General features: G+C 38.9%; 1 protein-coding gene and 1 long non-coding RNA gene across 15 annotated transcripts in view; one reads left to right on the forward strand and one right to left on the reverse strand.

Annotated features, from left to right (window-relative positions):
- Positions 1-21,032, forward strand: part of ELF2 (E74 like ETS transcription factor 2) — a 45,115-nt gene that overhangs the window by 9,033 nt on the left and 15,050 nt on the right. For 3 of the 13 annotated variants that reach the window (XM_007430373.3, XM_007430374.3, XM_007430375.3), the window contains exons 1-2: positions 5,129-5,267; positions 6,256-6,421. The exons of 2 other annotated variants lie outside the window; for them this stretch is intronic. In XM_007430373.3, coding sequence (XP_007430435.1) covers positions 5,193-5,267; positions 6,256-6,421 — 241 coding nt within the window. In that variant the 5' untranslated portion in view covers positions 5,129-5,192. Of the gene's footprint in view, positions 1-5,128; positions 5,268-6,255; positions 6,422-11,299; positions 11,452-14,679; positions 14,814-21,032 lie in introns of those variants that run through there. 8 more of the 13 variants (XM_007430376.3, XM_088132842.1, XM_007430377.3 and 5 more) reach the window with 6 other exon arrangements.
- Positions 84-14,248, reverse strand: LOC148216858 (uncharacterized). Of its 2 annotated transcripts, none has more exons than XR_015794544.1 (4): positions 13,093-14,248; positions 12,059-12,141; positions 6,367-6,409; positions 84-1,684 (listed from the first exon to the last, which is right to left on the reverse strand). It is a non-coding gene; the product is annotated as an uncharacterized LOC148216858 (long non-coding RNA). The 2 variants fall into 2 exon arrangements; XR_015794545.1 differs by lacking the exon at positions 84-1,684 and having other exon boundaries at positions 6,273-6,409; positions 13,093-13,254; positions 13,919-14,060.

Below are 21,032 nucleotides of genomic sequence, written 5' to 3' on the forward strand. Positions count from 1 at the left end.
GACACTAGAATAGGTTACTTAAACTGACTAACTAGCAGCAGCAGAAGGGGAACCAGCTCTAAATATTACCTACTAAATGGGCCTTAATAGTAGCTGATACAGTTCTTAGCTTTACCAGTTTAAATATGCATGATTTAGATTCTTAAGTACCACAAACATTATATAATTAGTTATATATAGTAGTGGTAAAATGAGGAATATTTTTTTACATTAAAGACAAAAAATTCTAAGTCACCTATATAATGATGGCATCTAAACTGCTGATGATTACTAGGATCAATATCTTAGAGTTATGTTACATAACCTAATAAAAATGCAACCCTGCATGGAGCAAAACTCACCACTAGAGAAGTTAATCAATTTCATTATGAAACTGCACAAAGTTAGGATTTTTTCGTTAACATTAAAAAAGACTATCTTCCTTTAACTTAAATCCATTTCAGTTTCTGCACTCTGGAACAACATATCTTAACTTTTTTGTGACATCATTTCAGGTATTTGAGAGTGCTATCATATCCCTCCACAACATTCCCAATTTCTTCAACTCGTTCTTGTAAAAACAAAGGTCCTAATCCCCCTGACTATTCTCACCGTCCTTCTTTGAACCTGTTCCAGTTTCTCTGAAATCTTAATGCCCTGCACTAAACATAATATTCAAGGGTAAGGTCTAACTAACACATAATAAAGAGAAACTATTACTTCCTCTGATTTGTAAAATATATTTCTGTTGATGCAACCTAAAACTGTATTTGTCTTTTCTGCAACCATATCAAACTGCTGACTCACATTCAGATTGATAATAAATTCAATTTGCAATTCCAATATCTTTTTTGTAAGTATCAAGCCAGGTATTTCCCCATCCTACACCTACACACTTGACTTTTGTTTCTTAAAAAGGGGAATCCTTCAAACCAACATACAACCAGTGGTAAGGTAAACTCAACAGGTGATATAGCAATTGGTCTCAGCACTTTCAAGCCACCATCCCTCCACTCACCTCAACGTCAGAGAAGGTTGCATCAAACACCCCCACATCCCCCTCCATGCTCACCCTGCATCCACTCAACTCATAAGCACCACACTGTCTGGTCGCTCTCAGCCATCCAGCAGGGAGCCACTCTCCCCCCAGCTCTCACCCAGGGGAGAAGGACAACTACACTTACCTGACTCTCACCAAATGCACCCCCCCAACCCCAGGATCTCCTGAACAATCTCCCAGGGCAAGATCGTAATCCCATACAAAAATCAACCTAAAAGAAAATCAGAATGGCAGTCCAAAACCATTCCGCTCCGCACCAAGTGCTGTTGCAGCCACCAAGCAGTCACACCATGATGCCTCCAAGAGTCCGAAGCGCTCAAACACCAATAAGGGTCCGAAGCTCCCACAAATCAGTCAATCAGCCAAAAATCTGGCCAGTAGCCTACCATACTCCACCACATCACTGTCCATGCAAGTAGGTCTGGCTGCCGGCGAGGGCCAGGGGAGCTCATCTTCTCCATCAGCTCCACCGCCATCAGGCAATCTGTCATCTCCTGAAGTTGTGGCAGCTGCGGCAGCTGACTCTCAGGCTCTCAGACTTGGGCTTGGGTCTAGCCGTTCACAGTACAAGGAAGGTAGTCCACTGGGGTACAGGGGAGTCCAGGGGGAGTTGAAAATTACTCTTGCAGTCATCACTGTATCTTTCTGCCAGGGACCAACAGAAAACAAACAATGGATTCTCCAACACTTTCCTAATCCAAAAAGGAATCTGAATGAGCAGTTGCCATAACATGTGTACCTAACCCTTTGTTTCCTCAGAAAACCTCTGGGGGTGCCACATAGTCAGTACAGTCACCTACGCCCTGGTTACCTCCCATCTTGACTACTCTACATGGGGCTGGCCTTGAAAAGTGTCCAGAAGCTTTAGTTGGTTCAAAATGCGGTGGCCCACAATGGTTTTGTGCAAGTCTAGATTTGCACATGTGTTAACTCTCTTGCAGGAGCTGTATTGGTTGCCAATTTGCTTCCAGAACCAATTCAAGGTGCTGGTTATCATCTTTAAAGCCCTACATGGCTTGGGGCCAGGTTATTTGAAGGACCACCTTTTCTCAGTTATATCTACCCAACCCACCAGATTGGGGAGGCAGGGTATGTTATGCCCCCCCGCATTAAGGAGGTCCATCTAGTGGGACTGAGAAGATGGGCCTTCTCCATGGTGGCTCCCTCCCTGTGGAACATCATCCCCACTGAGATAAGACTGGCCCCCACCTTGATAATCTTCTGAAAGGCCCTGAAGACGTGGTTTTGCCAGCAGGCCTGGGGATCCCAGGTTGATATAGAGCCTATCAAGAGGTTTGTTTGAATGTATTATTGTGGCCGGGGGGTGGGGTGTAGTGGGTTTTGTATTTGGGGTCTTATTTATGTAAACCACCTGGAGTCACCGTGAGTTGGATGGCCATATAAATTGCTTTAGTAATTTTTTTAAAAAATTGAGTACGTACTAGCCTACTTAAAGCTTATTTTTTCCTCTGCCTTTTCAGTTTAACTTCTTTATACTTTTATTGGTTTTAAGCAAATGTATATATAAATAGTTCAATCGCTCCTCTGTCCCTCTCCCATGGTTACAGGTGGACTATCCACATTTTTTAAAAAGCATCTTCTGTGGCTTCATTTTTAGAGATTCACAAATAGTCATTGTTCTTCATAACTATATAGTGTGTATGTGTTGTTTTCTACTAGAGAGGTATAAAGTGTTCTGTGCACAGGCTGTTCCTTGTACAGAACAGCTTGTTTTGAGGCATGTATTTGGTCTAGGGATGGCAGAAATGTTCTGCATGTGGAGACAGTGGGGAAAAGGCAAGACCATTGGGCATAGCTAAGGGGAAGGAAGATGGGGCAGGAGCAATGAGCAAGTGCACAGTAGTTAAGAGGAAAGAAGAGGAGGGGGCAGTGGGGCTGAGTGGGAATGCCACACTTGAATTTAAGCACAGGGAGGTAAGGGGGATAAGGGTGGTGGGAAGATAGATAGGCTGGCATACAGACTATTAGGAGAAGGAGAAAAGTGCACTGGGCACCTAGTTTTGCCCTGCTTGTTTGCTAGGGTTCCTCTGGATTTTTTCTTGGCTGAAACCAGAACTACCAAAGAGATTCAAGTTTCAATTTTAAGCGCACAATTTGCCTGTAATGGTCCAGGCAGACTTCCATGCCACAGTATATTCACCCCTTGGATGTGGCTATTCATCCACATTTCTATAATTGAATTATACAGAAGAGGGAATAGTAGACATCCCTATTTTATGCTTCTTCAAATTAGGAGTAAATAATTGTAATTATTACTTCTGATTTGTGCTTTTACAGTTTATATATTTGATCTATCATTTTCTGAAAGGTATGACCAAATTTAAATTTATGTAGGGTTTTTTTTCCAGAAATAGTCCTTCCACACCAAACCTTTTAGTATATGAAAAGAGCATACAGACAGGAAAACTGAATTACCCCTTTTCTGATTCTTCTTTTTCCTGATTATTTAAGCAATTTTTTTTTTAAAGTATCTCTTGAGATACTTTGATTTTCTGTGTTATGCAGGGGATTGGACTCAGTGGCCAACATGGTCTCTTCCAGCTCTGTGATTCTATGTTGTGATTGTTTTATTGCCACTATTATTATCAAAATGATTCTGCTAATGTCACTGTATGTTCATAGTTTTTCCATGATCATCTGTAGAGACCTCAGAGCCAGAAGTATATTTTTCACACACTATAGGAATTGTTCTGAATGGTTGTAGCATTCTATCAGAGTGGCTGCTAAGATCCTCAGGGTCCTGTTTACCAATAGCATTTTAGCTATGGTGGTCATGGCAAAGGAACAGGAAACAGCTGTGTTTCCAGTGGTATTAACAACAGGAAAACAACCATCCTGATTATTGTTTGAATAATAAATGCTTTTAGTATTACTATACGTTTTTGTGTGTCTCTGTGTGCCTTGAAGTCAGTCTTGATTCCTGGCAACTGCCTGGGCAAGTCCATTCAGTTTTCTTGGCTACATTTTCAGAAGTGGTTTGCCATTGCTTCCTTCCTAAGGCAGAGAGGAGTGACTGGCCCAAGATGCCCAGCTGGCTTTGTGCCTAAGGCAGGACCAGAATTCACTATCTCCTTGGTTTTAGTCTGGGGCCTTTAACCACTACACCAAAGTTGCTCTCTGTTCTGTTTCCTAGGAGAGATTTAAAACTTTCCCCTCTGCTGTGTTCTTATATGCATATAATATATGAATGGTAAGTTAGACCACCAGCCCAACAGAATTATATTTGCTACTGATGCAGTCAGAATATGATGAGATTAGTGTCAGAGTCCTTTATTGTTCCGTCTGTATCTTGTAGTTCATTAATAAAGTTAATAATTTAATGCTACAGTTGGTATTAGAGTATTTTTATGAGAGAAACTATGAACTGAGCCACTTCAGTATTATATATAAAAATATAGCTACATCATATGCTTGAGTTCATAAGCAATGAATACTAATATTTTAAATAACTCTGCATTACTTTTTGACTTTACTTCATCTTAGTGGTTTATAGTTAATTACTTTTGAATAGTAATATAACTTCTGAAATAATATTGAAAGGATCTTAAGGTAGCTGAAAATTTAAATAGTGCATACATTTGTGGATGACATGTAAACTTAAAAAACAGATGTGATGGCAAACCAGTAATTTTTCAGATACAGGTAGTCCTCGTTTAGCTACAGCCTTGTTTAGTGATCATTCAGTTACAATGGTGATGAAAAAGTAATTTTACGACCAAACCTCACATTTACAACCTTCACAGGTCTGTAAAGTTTGAAAGCTGAAGTAATATCATAAGCACAGTTGCGGTTTCATTTAGCAACCACTTCCCTTAATAACCAAGTTGCCAGTCCCAATTGTGGTCACTAAATGAGGACTACCTGTATTGGAGGACTATATTGCAAGTTACACCATTTAGTATTGCTCTATTTTAATGTAACATTGTATACCTTTTAGAAGCATTAACATAGAAAACACAGAATAACCAATGCTTATGTTTTCTCTCATCTTATTCCAGTACTGAGAAATTGAATTTTGGAAATATTCCACCTGGTTTGTGGATCTCTCATACCTTACACTGTCAGCATTGCGGTTCTTGAAAACATTTATCTATTTTTCTATTAGCCTTGTAATACATCCGAGGAATGTACAATGACATCAGCAATAGTTCACAATGGAAGTTCAAGTCTGGAATTTGACAGCAATGGAGTACAGATTCAAGGCAAGGTCAGAAAATGGGAGAAACCATATGTTCACGTAAATTCAAAATATATTTTTGGAAAGCAAGATTTTGTAAAGAAGATAAAAATGTAAATGTATGGATAGTAGTAGTTAAGATGTTGGGCTGGGGGACTGTCCTACCCTCAGTCATGGGCAGTCACTATCTCTTAGTCTAGCTAACCTTACAAGTTTCCTTCTGTAGGGAAAAAAATGGAAGACAGAGCACTCTGTATGCTGCCTTGAATTTCCTGGGGAAAGGTGGGATATAAATCTAAAAAATAATTTAATGAAAAGCCAAAAATCTTGAATAAATTTAATTATCTAACTGAAATCAGAGAATTCTCTCTCAGGCCAACCCACCTCACAGGGTTGTTGTTGTGGGGAAAATAGGAGGCAGGAGTATTAGATATGTTCACCACCTTGAATTGATCAAAATATATTTAAAAAGGCAGGATAAAAATATAATTAAAATAATAATAATAATAATAATCTGTTATAGTTCAAATTTACAGATTTTTTTGTTACTTTACTTGGAACAGCTTACATCCTGTGACAATACCTTTAACGCCATCAAACAACATCTGCCTATCCCAGGTCCTTGGGAAGGACTCGATAGGTGACTAAAAATGTCAAATCCAGTCTAAACAACTGGCTGACTGTGCAATCAACAATAAACTATGTAAATTTGAACCATAATGTTATTTTTTCTATTCTGATTATTCTTTCAGTAGTGTACCTTGTCAGTTTCAAGCTTACGAAAATAATACGCTATTATATGCAAAAACTAATGTTTTTCCAAGACTTGGTGCACATGTGATGGGAAGTTAATAATGCTTGTATGTTTTATTTTCATGGCTGATATATTCTCTCAAATTCATACTATATATCCAGATAGATTTGTAAAACTATATTAAACACATAGCATTACAAACAGAAAATACTGTTTGGATTAGGATGGTGAAATTATAACCATTTTTCTCACTGTGTTCTACAGGAGAATGAACCAGTTTCTGAATATCCAGCAGTGATCGTAGAGCCAGTGCCATGTGCCAGAGTAGAACAAGGATATGCTGCACAGATTTTTGTTTATGATGATGAAACTTACCTGCTTCAAGATGTTGCAGAAGAACAAGAAATCGAGACTGAAACTGTGAAAACAGGTAGACCTTTAAATACTTTGCCACAACAGAAAGCCTTACTTGGTCTGTTTCACTGACATTTTAATTCCAGATTAAAATTTGCCCTGTTCCACTTAGTAGGAGCAATAAATAAAAACAAACAAAACCCTGTAAAGTTTAACACTTAATAAGTTCACCGTTATCTATGATACACCACACGTCAACTCAATTATTTCCTGTATAATTTTTCAGTTTGTATTCCAAAACATAGATAGCTTCTACTGAGATAGTTGCTGTTTTTATTTTAGTAATAAAAACTATACCTGGTAGCATTTTGCTAAAACTAAATACATAATCAAACCTAATTTATTTGGATGTGGACTTAGATTTTTGAAATTATTTTGTTGTGTTATTATAATACTACTTACTTTATATTCCTAAGTAGCATGAAAGGAAAATATGAACTATTACCTTTTTTTAACAATAAGTGGTAGTCTGCAATTTCATAAAGAAAAGCTATAATTTCAAGATTTGCTAGACTTCTTTATTCAGGTTTTGCTCTGTAAGCAAGCCTTAAATGAATATATTAGTCAATGGCTTTAAACACATCATTGTTACTCATGGTTCAAATAAGCAATGATTGGCTGAATTTGCCTCTTGCAGAAAGTCATAAACTATGGTTTATAGACAAACAGTAGCTAGGTTCACATTGCATACTAAGTCGTACAAACTACAGTAGTTAAAACTAATCAAATCATATTACAGTAAAACCTCAATTTAACATGGCAAGGGGTGTCCTTTAAATCTGAAAATGTGTCAATATATATAATTTGCACAATTATATCACTAACATTCTTTGCTGATAAAACTCTGATCCAATGGACAAACCCTCAATTTAATGGGCAATAGTCTCTTAAATGGAGGTGACGTCTGGACAAAAAACTTGTCCATTGTATCTGAGGTCCATTAAGCTGAGGTTTTACCTCAGCTTCACTTAACAAGATGTGTATATGTACTCTGTGCATTGGTTAAAAGATTTATCTTTGCTAGTCTCAGTAACTTTAGCATGATTAGCTGGCAAGAACATACAATTAACCCTTCATTAAATGAACTTCACATATAATGGATATTTTTTTTAATTCTCCCCAATTTAACAGACTGTCAGGTTTCATTGCAAACAATGCAATTTACAATAATTTACATTAGTTACATCAATTTGGTAGTTATGCAAATGCCATAAACTGATAGGAAAGATTTAACAGACATTTAGATTACTTCCCCCTTCCCCCCATGGCAGGCTAAATTGAGGCTGTATTGAATTTTATGCAAAAGAATGTTCTGATACAATTTATGGAATTTTATTTTCTGTGTTTCTAGTTAAGATATATAAAGATATTGCTTTGTTTATAAGAGGTTTGTCTGGCTTGTAAATCATATTGTGACTTAATATGTTGAGATTATATATTAGCATTCATGGGATTTAGATCTGTGCTAATACAATATATATTTTAAAAAACTTCCTTTAAAGCCAGGCAATAGTCTTTTAATAACAGACTGTACTTCCAGATTTCAATTAAGTAGGTAATATGCAAAAATATTTGCGAATAATCAAACAAGTTCAATATTCCTCTTATAGATACTGTATAATTTAGAATATAAGACCCAAAAGGTCTGTCAATATATTTCGACTATTTTAAGGAGACCTGTGATTATGTAATTAGATCTTAAACTTCAACAAAAAGGCAGCCTTGGATTTTAAGATACTGAGAGTTAAAATAAGTGATGTCAATTCCTTAGTGTAAGATTTTGTATGAGTAATCTTATAAATTAGATATTCAAGACAGCCTTTGGGCTTCTCAAATATCACTACTCTGTGTCACATTGGAAATTGCTGATGAAACAGAGGAAACAGTATTTATATGCAAACATTATTTAAAGGAAAAAGGACCAAAAATCCTATGAGATATGAACAGAGGTTTTTTGAAGTGATGCTGGGCAGTTGGCCTTTATATGATTAAAATGTTAAAAAAGATATTTATCTCACTAAATTTCTGATCTGCGTTTATGCAAATTTAGTGTTGAAGGTAAGTATGAATGTTTCTTTTTCTAAACTAGGCTTTCTAAAAATAATATTTCAGTGTGAAACTACAGTACTTTAGTGTAATGAGTTATGGGTAGCCCTTGTTTAGCTACTACCACAATTGGGACTGGCAACTCAGTTGCTAAGTGATGCAGCTGCTAAGTGGAAAAATCAGTGACCACAATTGTGCTTACAATTTTGCTTCAGCTTTCCTTTTTTCTCCACTCCCCCACCCCTTGGAATGCTCACTCTGCGGTGGGATAATTAGCAAGAAGGGAATTAATGTTTGTATTTACATTCATTGGAGAGAAAGGGATTACAAGAAAGTAAGCAGGCATACAATGGGGAATACACCCCGAAAGGAATGCAGTAGCACTGGCCAGAGGCAAACAAAAGTGGAAATTGTGAAAGTGATTCAAGTCTTGTCAGTTACAGGCAGCGGCTGCCAGCCAGCTAATTAAGGTCACAGAGCTGAGCTTGTTAAATTGGGATTAGCACATTTTGGGGAAGTGCTACACTGGGGAAAAAAGCAGCTCAGGCAGAGATTGCTAGTTTAAGCAATCTCTCCACTCCGCAAGGGGGTAAAAGAAGAAAAAAAATTGTCAGATACAGGACAGTGTGTACTGACTGACTGTAATGGTAAACATGTGACAGAGAGAGACCATGCAAAGGTCCTAAATGTGCACCTTGGTTGCAAAGTTAGTTTTTCAGCACCATTGTAATTTCGAACAGTAACTGCATGAGGCAGATGGTAAGCAAGGTTTTCCTGTAATTAGCAGCACACTCCCCAAAGGTTTGTTGCTATTAAACTTTGACAGTAAATAGTATGTCGGCCTTTCAGATATAAAGTACAGGTAGTCCTCGAGTTACAACTGCAATTGGGACTGGGATTGCTATCATTAAGTGATGTCATAAAGGACAATGTCATGTGACCACATCGCTTAACAGCAGCAATCCAGGCAGTCCCAGTTGTCATAACTCAAGACATGTGGGTTGGGTCCTTAAGTGGGAAGCGGAGGGAGTCCCAGGTAAGGAGCAGGGGGCGCCATGTGAGTCAGAGAAGGGGTGCTTGGTGCAGCGTGAGCTCAGAAAGGCCAGGGAATGAGGGTGCAGGGTGCATGCGAGTGTAGGGAGGCTGAGGAAAGAGGGTGTGGCGTGTGTGGTGAGATCACAGGAAGACCGTGGAAAGAGGGCATGAAGGTGTTTGTGTGTGCGAGTGCAGGGAGGCCAAGGAAAGAGGGTGTGGGGTGGATGCGTGTGTGTGCGATCGCAGGGAGGCTGTGGGAAGAGGGTGCAGGGTACACGCATGCATGTAATCACAAGGAAGCTATGGAAAGAGGGCGCGGAGTACATGCATGCATGTGTGTGAGAGTAGGGAAGCAGGGAGGCCGAAGAAAGAGGGCACGGGGTGGGTGTGATTTCATGGAGGCCATAGAAAGTGGGCATGGGGTAAGTGCATGTGTGTGATTGCAGGGAGGCCGTGGAAAGGGTACAGGGTATGTGCATGTGTGCAATTGCAGGGAAGCCAAGGAAAGAGGGCGTGGGGTGTGTGCGAGCAAAGGGGGAAAGAAGGGTGCAGTGTGCACAAGCGAAGAAAGTCTGGTGTGGGGAGACTTATCCCAGTGACTTCCAACCTTCCTTGCTGGCTTCCTACTGATTTTGCTTGGGGGAGGCTGGCAGGGAAGGGTACAAATGACAGTCTTGTGACTGGGGATGATGCAACTGGTCGTAAGTGCAAGCTGGTTGCCAGATACCCAAACTTTGTTCATGTGACCACAGGCATGCTGTGGTTGGAAGTCCCTTCATTCAGTACCATTGTAACTTGGAATGGTCACTGAATGAATGGTCATAATTTGAGGACTACCTGTAAGTTTAGGTTTTGGATAAAAGCATCTTTTATTAATGATGGTACCTTTTACTTGGCTGAGAATCAAGTATATATGAAAAATATGCTAATATTTCAGTTAAGATAGAAACTTAGAATTTCAGTTTGAGATTCTTTGAACAGCATTCTTGTAAATATAAGTGTAGAGATTAATACTATTGACTAACTTTCTTCTTTTCTTTAGTATAGGAATTCTCAAAGTTTGCAGTACATGATCTCTTAGAATGATAAATGAATTTTTGTAACCCTCATCATGAATAGAATAAATAAGTAAATTATATAAAAGTGCTGTGATTAGTAGATAGTTTTGCAGACTGCTAGACTCCTGTTTTAGTACTTTGTGCTATGAGTGAAAATAAAATTTGTAGAAGTGAATTCATCTTTCTCTTTATTTAGTGAGGTGATCCAGAGTTCCTATGTAAGATAATTATTTTTATTGATTTCTCCTTTCTCTTATTCTGGAGAAAAGAGAGATCTCCTGAAACTATAGAGAGTGTAGGGAAAGTGGTAAAGGGCCCTGGATGAAGATGAATGAGCAAAAATTGTCTCCTCCTTTTCTCCAGTGGGGAGTTGCCACTGCGCCTCAGTTCCTTCATCAGAGCAAGATGCCATCTCTCCAAAATAGGGCCAATTTGGATCCAGCCCACTATACTCCACCATGAACAGTGTGTTCTAAGAAATATACATCTGAAATATTTCTATTATTTCCATGTAAACAATTTATTCAGGACTGAAACTTTCTTCTTAAGATGACATAAGATAGAATATTATTTTTTAAACACATTTAAATAAGTATGGTTTGATGTTTGAGGAGCTTCAGATGGGATGCAATTGTTGGAGTTTCCACTAATTCTTCCAGAATTTGTTATTTTCAGGACACCAAGGACAGGTGTTTTTTTTAGTTGATGATGGTATTAAATGTGTTTACTTTTCTGTGTTCTTTATATCACATCAGAAATCCTCCCTGTGGCACAAGTAAAGTCTTCTTTTAACTTTAAAATATTGTTGCCACAGGGAGGTAGAAGACCTTGATGAAACATGGATATTTAAACAGATCCTCCTTGACTTACCTTACGGGAGGGGAAACACTACTCTGGAAAAGTGCTGGTATGTATATTTTCTTCCTAGTTGTATATAATCACACATATTAAAAAAACTATTCCCATTAGTAAAAAATGCTCAGATATATTCTAAAACAAGTTTTTTTTTTTTTCCAGACTGCTTACTACTTAAAACTACTGTTACGGAAAACAAATCCTGTAACTACTCCAAACTTGCATTTGCTTAAGAATGACCTAAATATAAATTTAGCATTCTTCCTTTGGATTTTTCAACTTGTTAAAAATAATATTTATACTTTTATGTAAATTATTTTTATGAACGTTACATTTGATTTCAAATCTTAAAGATGTATTGTAAAAGAGTAATATGGTAAGATTACTAATTGATCATATTGATGTTTAATGTCAATATTCAAAATGTCTTCCTAATCTGTAGAAAACTGAGTGTGTTTTAAAATTTGTTATTAAGGAAATGGTGATTCTATATGTATCATTTAATCTGAGTTTTATTTCTTGACAGATCTAACAAGTAGCTTTAACAAGGAATTTTTATTCAGTAACAGTGAAAAAATTATGCACTTTTTTTCCTTCTTCTTACGCACATATAGTATTTGCACATAATGCTAGCGCTATGTTTTAGCAACCTGGCTTACCTTGTTTGAGCTCAGAAGCTAAGGAGATTCTGGTCTGGTTAGTCTTTGGATGGAGAACCTTTAGCCAGTATTAGGGCTGTAGCCTAGATTGGGAAATGGAAAAACACATCCTGTTAGAAACCACTTCTGTATTGTTGCTAAGTAAACCATGTGGCTATGTCCATGTAGTCACCAGGCTTGATTTGAAAGAGGAGACCCACACAAAAGAGTTTTTGCAAAGCACTGAGCTTGAGTATGCCTCTCTTTTTTTCTTATACATTTAGCAGGAAAAAAAAAAATCAAGATTCAGCTGCACTTGTTGGTTCTTACTTTGTCATTATGAGTGAATAGGAAGCTTGTTTAAAATAAAACTAGCCAATTTCTAAACAAGTCAACTATGAACTTTGGAATTCTTTAGTTAGGTTATTTAACACATTAGAATGTTAAACCATGCTTCCTGATTTATATGTACTGAAAAAGAAATGGCTGAAGAAAAACCAAATTCTAGTTTATTCCTTTCAGCAGCATCTGCCACAAATGCTGCCATTAAGTATGTGTGTCCCAACATCTGACACAAGTAGGTAAATTGTGGCATCGCACAAATGTGATGTTGTTGTCTTTTGCTGCCCTTGCCCCTCTGCAGACACCCATCTTTCCTTGTACACAGAAGAGAGTGCAATGGAGAAAATACTCAATCTCATTGCTTTACAAGGGCCTAAGTACTAACCATGTTTTAAAAGTTACATGCAAATACAGTTATGGAGTAGCAAAAGCAACTCCAGCAATACAGCACTTTAATTTAAGTATTTAATAGGTATTTGTATTCTGTACAGAAGTGAAACAGTTGAAATAAAAATTGCTTTTAAAAACATCTAAATTAGCTTTATAAATTAAAGGTGCAATTCAGTACACATGTAATTGGGAATAATTCCCACTGAAGTAGATCTGCATGGGACTCAAAACCATTATTATTGTGAACATCTAATTAAAATTACTTCTAGGTCAGTTGTGTGGAATAACAGGCATGTTCACATATTAAGTCTCACTGTACTCACTGGGGTACATATAAACATATGTGGAAGTGTGGACCCCACATTTTGGTAACTGTCACTGGCTTCAGAGGATTCAGAGTTGAGTAAAAGCAGCTGTCTTCCCTTCTCTGTCTGCAGATGCTTCTTTTTCAGTAGCCTTTTAATGGACGTAATTGAATAGCGCTTCTACAAAAGAAATATTTCATGTAAGAGCTTTGTTAATTCTTATAAGACTTGTGATTACTAATATTAAATGAAAAATGCATTAAACCAAATATAACTTTGGGAGAATTCATGTTAAACCAGAAATTGGAAGAGTCAGCAATAGGAAAGCTAGCTTGGATCTCTTTTGCAACCTGTGTATACTATGTTGTTTGCAGTATCATGTTGCTGGGCTGTACCAGTGGTTGAATTTTAGAAACAACAGATCTACAACAGTTCTGAAATGTAACTCCGTATTTAACTTCAGCTACCAGATGCGTATTACCTGTATGGGTAAAAGCTACATGTGGGAAAATGTGCAAATTATTTGCATGACATCCATTTAGATTGCCTGCTGATGTAGACAAAAACTCAGCAGCAATGACTGACTGTTGCCAGCAATGGAGGAAATAAACATGAAGTGGTGAAATCTACTTGAAAATAAGTAGGATAACATCACCCACTTTGAAAGTTGCTTGCTGCACGTGACAGTATATAGTACTGTACTGTAAATGTATTCTTCCTCCTAGGGGTACGCAACAATTGCCTATATCACGCACGAAGGAAACACTGATTACGGAGAGAGATTTCCCTCTTGTTGTAAGCTTGCAAAACTGTGGACTAAGACAACATAGCGCGCAGTACTAACGGTGAATGTAACTCTTGGTTCATAGCACGGCAGCACTTTAACAGAACTCGACTGTTTCAGGGTGCCTATGACTGCGCCGAATTCCGGATTCCAGAACTCCAGACAATGTAGGGTGCAAGCTTGAACAACTGCCGACGATGTGAGTCGAGTGCCGCCTTGCAAAGGGACGTTAAGGAGCAGGAGGCGACAGTGGCAAAGAAGCCGTGCTGCACGCCGAAGAAAGGATGAAAAGTTGGCCCTTCGTCTATGGCCACGTCTTCCTTCCTTTCCCGTTCTCGAAGATGCGAAAAGCGAAGGAGAAGCGCGTAGCCACATGCGTTTTGCTCCGCCGGACCTTCTGAAATGGCAATCTCAGACGGGCAGCCTCGGAAGCAGGTGGATCCCTTCCCGCGGCGGTGAGCGGAGGACGCCGAGAGGCTGGCGGACCCTCGAGTCCCCCCCTCCTTCGCCAGCCTGACCCGCCGCGCTCGCTCCCCGCTTCTGGCTCCAGAGGGGAGGGCGCGAGCTGAGCGCCCGCCCGACACTTCCTGTCTGCGAGGCTGGCGGCGGAAGGATCGCGTGCGCCCCGCTTGAGAGGAAGCGCTTCTCCGCGGCCCTGCCTGCCGCTCCACGCGGGAGGGCGAGAGCGGAGCCGAGCGCAGGCTCCTGCGTGGCTGGCCGGGCGCGGGAGCGAGCGTGCAGAGGAGGATCCAGCCGAGCGAGGCCCCGGTGGCTCTGGTGTGTCGGCGGAAGCGCGCGCCCGTCGCTTGGCGGGGCTGCGCGCGCGCGCCCGAGCGCCAGGAAGCCCCTGCGGGTCAATGCGAAGCCGCCGCCGCCGCTCGCTCCAGCGGCATAAACATGGCGACTTCCCTGCATGAGGGGCCCACGAATCAGCTCGATCTGCTCATCCGCGCCGGTAAGCGGCGACGCGGCGTGGCGGGGCTCTCCAGCGGGGCGGATGGCATAAAAGAAAGACAGGAGCAGCAAAGGGTGGGCCAGGTGGAGAGGGAGGTGCGCACGCCGCTCGCGGGCTCTTCCCGGGGGCGGCACTGGCGCTGGAGTAATGGAGGGAGGACGAATCCAGGAAGTGATCACCTTGGCGTGCTGTCCGCGTTAGCAACCTGTCCGCGCTGCGCCCACATTGTGGGGCTTGCGTCTGTGCGTGTTTGTGGCGGGCGCCGCCGCTGTTGGGGCTGAGGAAGGGAGCGCGTACCGTTGCCGCTGCTGCTCTCGAGCCCGAACCAGGAAGAGCAGCGTTGCAATTCCGCGCCCGCCATCCGCGCCAGGCTGCTCAGAAATGGAAACGCGCCTTTCTTGCAGTGCCTCTTGGGCGGAAGCCTCTTCTCCCCCCCCCCTCCTCCTCCCGCGTCTGATTAGGGGCTGCTGCGAGCGGGCTTAGGGACTTCGAAGTCTTCCTCTTCTGGGGGTCCTGCCTGCCTGCCTGCTAAACTTTTGTTTCTCGCTGGGGAGGATATGGGAACCACCTGAGGCCACGGGATGTCAGGGGACGCAGGTGGCGATGCCGGGAGTCGGGCGCTCTCGGGGGTGCGAACGGTGTGCGCTTATCTGTATCGAGGAGACCGAATCCATTTCCCCCCTTCTCCCCCCCATAGCGGAAGCGCGGAGCTCCCTCAGGAGCCCCTGTGCACTGGGTGAGGGGAGGGAGAGACGGGCCTGTCGACCAATCGTCTGTCAAGGATGTTCGAAATCTGAATGCTAAAGTCTTTGTTGGGCGGGGCTATTCTCCTTCAGGCCAATAGGCATGGAGAAGGAATTGAGTGGCGGCTCTCTGTGCGCTGACAATGCAAGCACGGAATTGGAGGGAAGAGGAAGGATTGTAAATACGGAAGTGAGGGCGGGGTTCGTGTGAGTGAAGCGGAAAAAAGGCAGAGAATTGAAGTGGTTTTTTGGCTGTCATAATTTTATTTTATGCGGATTAAAATATCTGTAGCTCCGTGTCGTATCTTGGTCCATCCTTAATGAGTGTTTTTTTAAATATTGTGGTTTTCGTTCAGTAAAAAATAAACCTTCTCTAGTGAGAGAAATATGAGACCCAATTTGGTCTAGTGGTTAAGGCACCAGACTAGAAACCAGGAGGCTGTGAGTTCTAGTCACTCCTTAGGCACGAAAGCCGGCTGGGTGACTTTGGGCCAGTCACTCTCTCTTAGCCTAACTCACCTCACAGGGTTGTTGTGGGGAAAATAGGAGGAGGAAGGAGTATTAGGTAGTATGTTCGCTACCTTGAGTTATTTATAAAAACAATAAAGCCGGGATAAAACATATTAAAAACTTCAGTGACTTATTCGATTACTTTCTGATTCCTTTTAGATTTTTGAAAAGTGTTCTTATAAGCCCTATTAGGGTTTTCTGATTGTATCCCCATGTGTATCTATTAACTCTTGATATTAGGCACTCTTTTATGGCCTGTCCTTTTTTGGGTTGTTTATGAGCTTCTAACGGGGCAAAGAACTGAGGAGCGCTGTCTTTTTGTAATCCTTTCAAGCTCCAAAGGTATAGTTTTTCTATTGCTTTTAAAAGAGCAGTGTAAAGGGAATAGTTAAGTGTTTTGTGTCTAGGGCTTGCACATTACTGCCTTCTGCCATGATATCCTAGCAGATACAGGAAGCATTACTTGCCTCTGTCATTTTTGGTGTATAAGCCAACCCCCCTCACCAAAAAAAAAAAAAAAATCTCTGCACAGCAAAGCCACTTACTGCAATAGAGAGCAGTATTAAATACCTGCTGTTTCACTTTGACTATGTTCCTAGGGATGATTTAATTCATTGGCTGATTTTCTGTGATATCATTAAAAGTTATAAATACTCTAATTACTAGAGGAAAGGGATATGTTGATACATACACTTAAGAGCTAGAGGGCAAGGAGAGCCAGTGTGATACAGCAGTTAAGGTGTTAAACTAGGTTCAAGTCCATCCCAAGCCATGGAAATTCATTGGTTGACTTTGGGCCACTCACTGCCTCTCAGGTTGGACTATTGTACTGGGTTGTTTTTGAGTGGATAAAGTGAAGGGAGATGCCCGCCTAAGCTATCTCAAGTCCTGAATAAAAGGCGGCATATAAAGCTTAATAATAACAATAGCAGCTTTGGAGAAATGTTTGCCCAAAGTATAAGTGTAGAGTCCCATGTGCTTTTAAAGAGAAAATGGTAGACAAGTGTCTAAAACTAAGTTGGTAGAAAAGAGACTTTGGTTTTTCATGGAAAGAATATAAGAAATAGATGGAGAAAGGAACAAAAAAGAAGAGTAATTAACAAAAGGAGAAGAAAGAGAGCCTGGGGGAAATATTATATATATATAAAAAAGGAAAACTGAATGGTTTGGGAGAGGGATAGACTGTGGTTACAAAATGATGGTGCCAGAAGCAGGTTGTATAACTGAATTTTAATACTGATTTCAAACACTACTTATTCATTTGAATGTTTATTTATTTACTAATTATTTCAGTTTATATGCTGCTCCATTTCCAAAGCTTTTGGAATTTAAGGTTTTAAATTAATTTATTATTATTCAAGGGCAAGAAAACACAAATTCGATTAAAATGCTATTTTAATCGAGTATATGTTTTCATGCTCATGATTCTTAGGATTTTAAAGCTGTGATCATAATTATTTTAAAAGAGTTATTTCCTGTTTAAAATGAATATGCGCATTGAAATGAGTTTCTACGCTTTCATGAGAAGCAAGTAATGTTACATTAATCTCAGTGTTTCTCTTTGTTTAATTTCCACAATTGCATCTCCTGTATGATGCATGTGGAACAGCGATGCAAACACCCAGTTCCAACTTTATGCAAAACTGCTAGTGAATTAGACAGAACTGCATCCTAGTGGTTTTTTGGAAAACTCATGGTTGGGGAAGATATAGTGGGGGGGGGAGCGGTCTTGTATTAAGCCAACATATTTAATAGAAGTTTTATATTCAGATATAGTTTTTAAGGTTTTTGATAATTAAAACTTTGTGTGTGTGTGTGTGTATCAATTAAGTGTTGCCACAGTGGCACAAATGAAGAAGAATAGGACTCATGAGAAGAAAAAAAGGAAAATACTAGATTTTTTAAATAAAATATCATATGACTAACATATTCTTCCAATACATCCTTAAAAGCGTATAATACTATAAGACGTTTTATATCCATTTTCTAACAAAACATGTAGCAAACTTTAAAGGTAGCTGGATAACACAATTGGAGTCATTTAAAAAAAAGAAAAAGAGACTACGGGTAAAAAACAATACATTAAGACGATACAGGCAGTCCTCATTTAGCGACTGTTTGCAATTATGGCAGTGATGAAAAAGTAACTTTGTGAACAATCCTCACATTTATGACCTTCGTAGGTCTGTAAAGCAAAGAAAAACTGATGTAAAATTGTAAAACCATGATGTTTCACTTAGCGATCGCCTTGCTTAATGACCGAGTCGCCAGTCCTAATTGTGGTTGCTAAACGAGGGTGCCCTGTAATGTGAATTGTATATAGATTGTATGTCAAGTTAAAATATAAACCCCAAACCCTAATTTTGGATGTGGTACAATTCCATGTATTAAATTGTAGTCTAAAAAGGATTTCCAAATAGTTTTGAATTCTATATCAGATTTCAATATCTAGATATTGAAGCACATTCCCACAATTTGATTAGCCATTTTTCCACAGACGGGATCAAAGATCTTTTCTGATAAAAAACATATAAAATACTTGCAGTTGTATACCAATGCCAATTCAGTATATTTTGAATGTATGTATAGATTAGTGAAATTTAATAAAAAATATTTCAGGATTACAACTTTCAAAATTTGTTCCATTCTGCAATGGATTATTGTTGAGCTTTATAATATTGCTGTCACATGTGGAAAAAGGATCCAATCTGCTCATTCCATTTCCACCATTTTTTGGAAAAAGAAGTACTCATTTTAGCAATCAAGACTGGAGTGATATATCAGTAGTAAAATGGACCAGTTATTCCTGAGTATAACACTCAAGGTAAATTTAATATTCTTTTTCCATTGAAATTCCCACTGTCCCATCTCTATAACTATTTTCAAATTCTGCATCCATTTAATCATACAGTCTTTGACTCATTTAGGTTCACCAATACATTATAAATTGTGCCTAACGAATGTTTATTATGTGTTATAAGATTTCAAAGTCAGTCTAATTTCTTGCTTGATTATTGAATGTTTGTTTCTATGAAAATGAAAGCATTAGAAATTTGCTCAGTGGAGAGACAACTTGTTTAGATTGTTGTTGTTCACAAGATTTTATTGTGAATAGGACAAAGTTTAGGTCTTTTAGTCCTTTACTACACAATGCTAGTTTACTCTTAATTGATTCCAGTACTTTCAGATAAACAGTATGACAACAAAGAGTTATGGGAACAAGGGGGCATATTGGGGAAAAAATTAAATTGGGTAATGCTGGATTCATGTTATATTGTGGGAATATTATGTCAGAAATAGCAATGGGAATAACAGTATCAGAGTTTTAAAAACATATTTTTAATGGCTTGCCTGTAAGTATTTAAACAGATGATACTTGTGCTTTCTTGTCCTGCTTCTTCAAGTATACAAGTGCTGCTGCATGATATGTGGCATTAGTCTTGGCGTTTATTCTTTTAGTGCTACAGATTTCTAGTTAAATCTTAAAAGATATGGACACGGTATTAAAGCATATACAGTATGGTATAATTCATGGAATGTCTGTGGACCCCAGTTTAAATATATGGTGGCTATAATATGGATATGAGTGTTTGTACATTTTCATTGAAGAACAGCTTATGATAGGACTGAATAGTGATTAATGGATATATGTGAGCTAGTGGTGGGCTAGTTTTTGGAAAAAGAACCATGAACTTTGGTCTGTTCAACATTTGGTCTATTCAACATTTAATCAATTTTGATCTCTACTAAAATTAACATTGTTGCAGGCTTGAATTGCTGACAGCATTTTCAGATTGCTGGACTTAATTGCATACTCTGTATTTTAAATGAATTAGAACAAAATTTCTTATAGATTCTGTTTATATTAAAATATAAAAGCCAGAATGTCATTTAACATTTTTTTAAAATTGTGTTTTATCTTTGAATTTAATTCTTGTAATAGAATAATACCTTCTTAAAATTTTTCATCTTGTTTAAAAATAAATTATAAAAATTATATTGATATGAATGATTAGAATACTTATATTGGAAAATGCATTCTTTTAACTTGTTTGTAAACTGCAGCTACAATACTCTAGTTACTCATTACCACAATTAATTGTTAAGCTACTATAATTAACATACTGCTGGTTAAGTGTAAATATTAATCCTGAGATTAAAGTCTAGCATAGTAGCTAAGAGCTGGCCTACCGTTTGGTAGTTTATTTTTCAAATACCATCTGTCTTGAATTGTGTGGTCTAAAGCAGGCTATTGTCTTTCAGCCTTGGCCCTTGTGGTCAGTTGAAGGATAACAATGGGTTACTTCATAAGTCTTGAATAGATTATTGAAATCATCTATAAAACTAAGCAGTATTATTGCAATTTTTAATACACATAATTAATATAGTTATTTGATATTTCATTTAATGTTGTTAGTGTGCCTTATTATTGGTGTAAATGCAGTATCAGTTGACAAGGAGTTTGAATGTACCTGCTGATTAGAGATAATTCGACTGCTTATTTTGTTCAGGCAGTACATTAAAAGAGAACCCACCACACACTGGTTTCGGATTAAATAGTTTAATTTACTTCATATTGAAATTAGGGGCTCGTAAGTCTAAGCATTCACCTTAATTTTTATGGGATCACAGTATGGTTGATTTAATGTGCATTAATCCAGTATTTCTAACTGAGGATGAAATAACTGTTTTCTTCTTGAATATATTTAATTAAAAAAGAATTCAGGGCTGGACTAAAATGCCTTCCCCATTTCATTTCTCTGCTTCTCCCTAATCATTTTACTGTAAATTCATTCATCCATTCACTCATTCAATTTGTATGGCTGCCCATCTCAAATTCACAGTACTTAAAAACAAGGTAAAAACCACATAACAGAATTATAAATAATGTATATAGCAGCCAAGAATAATCAACCCATAACAGTAATTAGCACAACCATGATATGGGCTCAGCCACACAGGGCCT

Source organism: Python bivittatus, unplaced genomic scaffold, assembly GCF_059951505.1.
Source record: "Python bivittatus isolate LINGU-HERP-01145 unplaced genomic scaffold, Pbiv_v1 ctg000070_np1212, whole genome shotgun sequence".
In the NCBI taxonomy this organism is placed as follows: Eukaryota; Metazoa; Chordata; class Lepidosauria; order Squamata; family Pythonidae; genus Python; species Python bivittatus.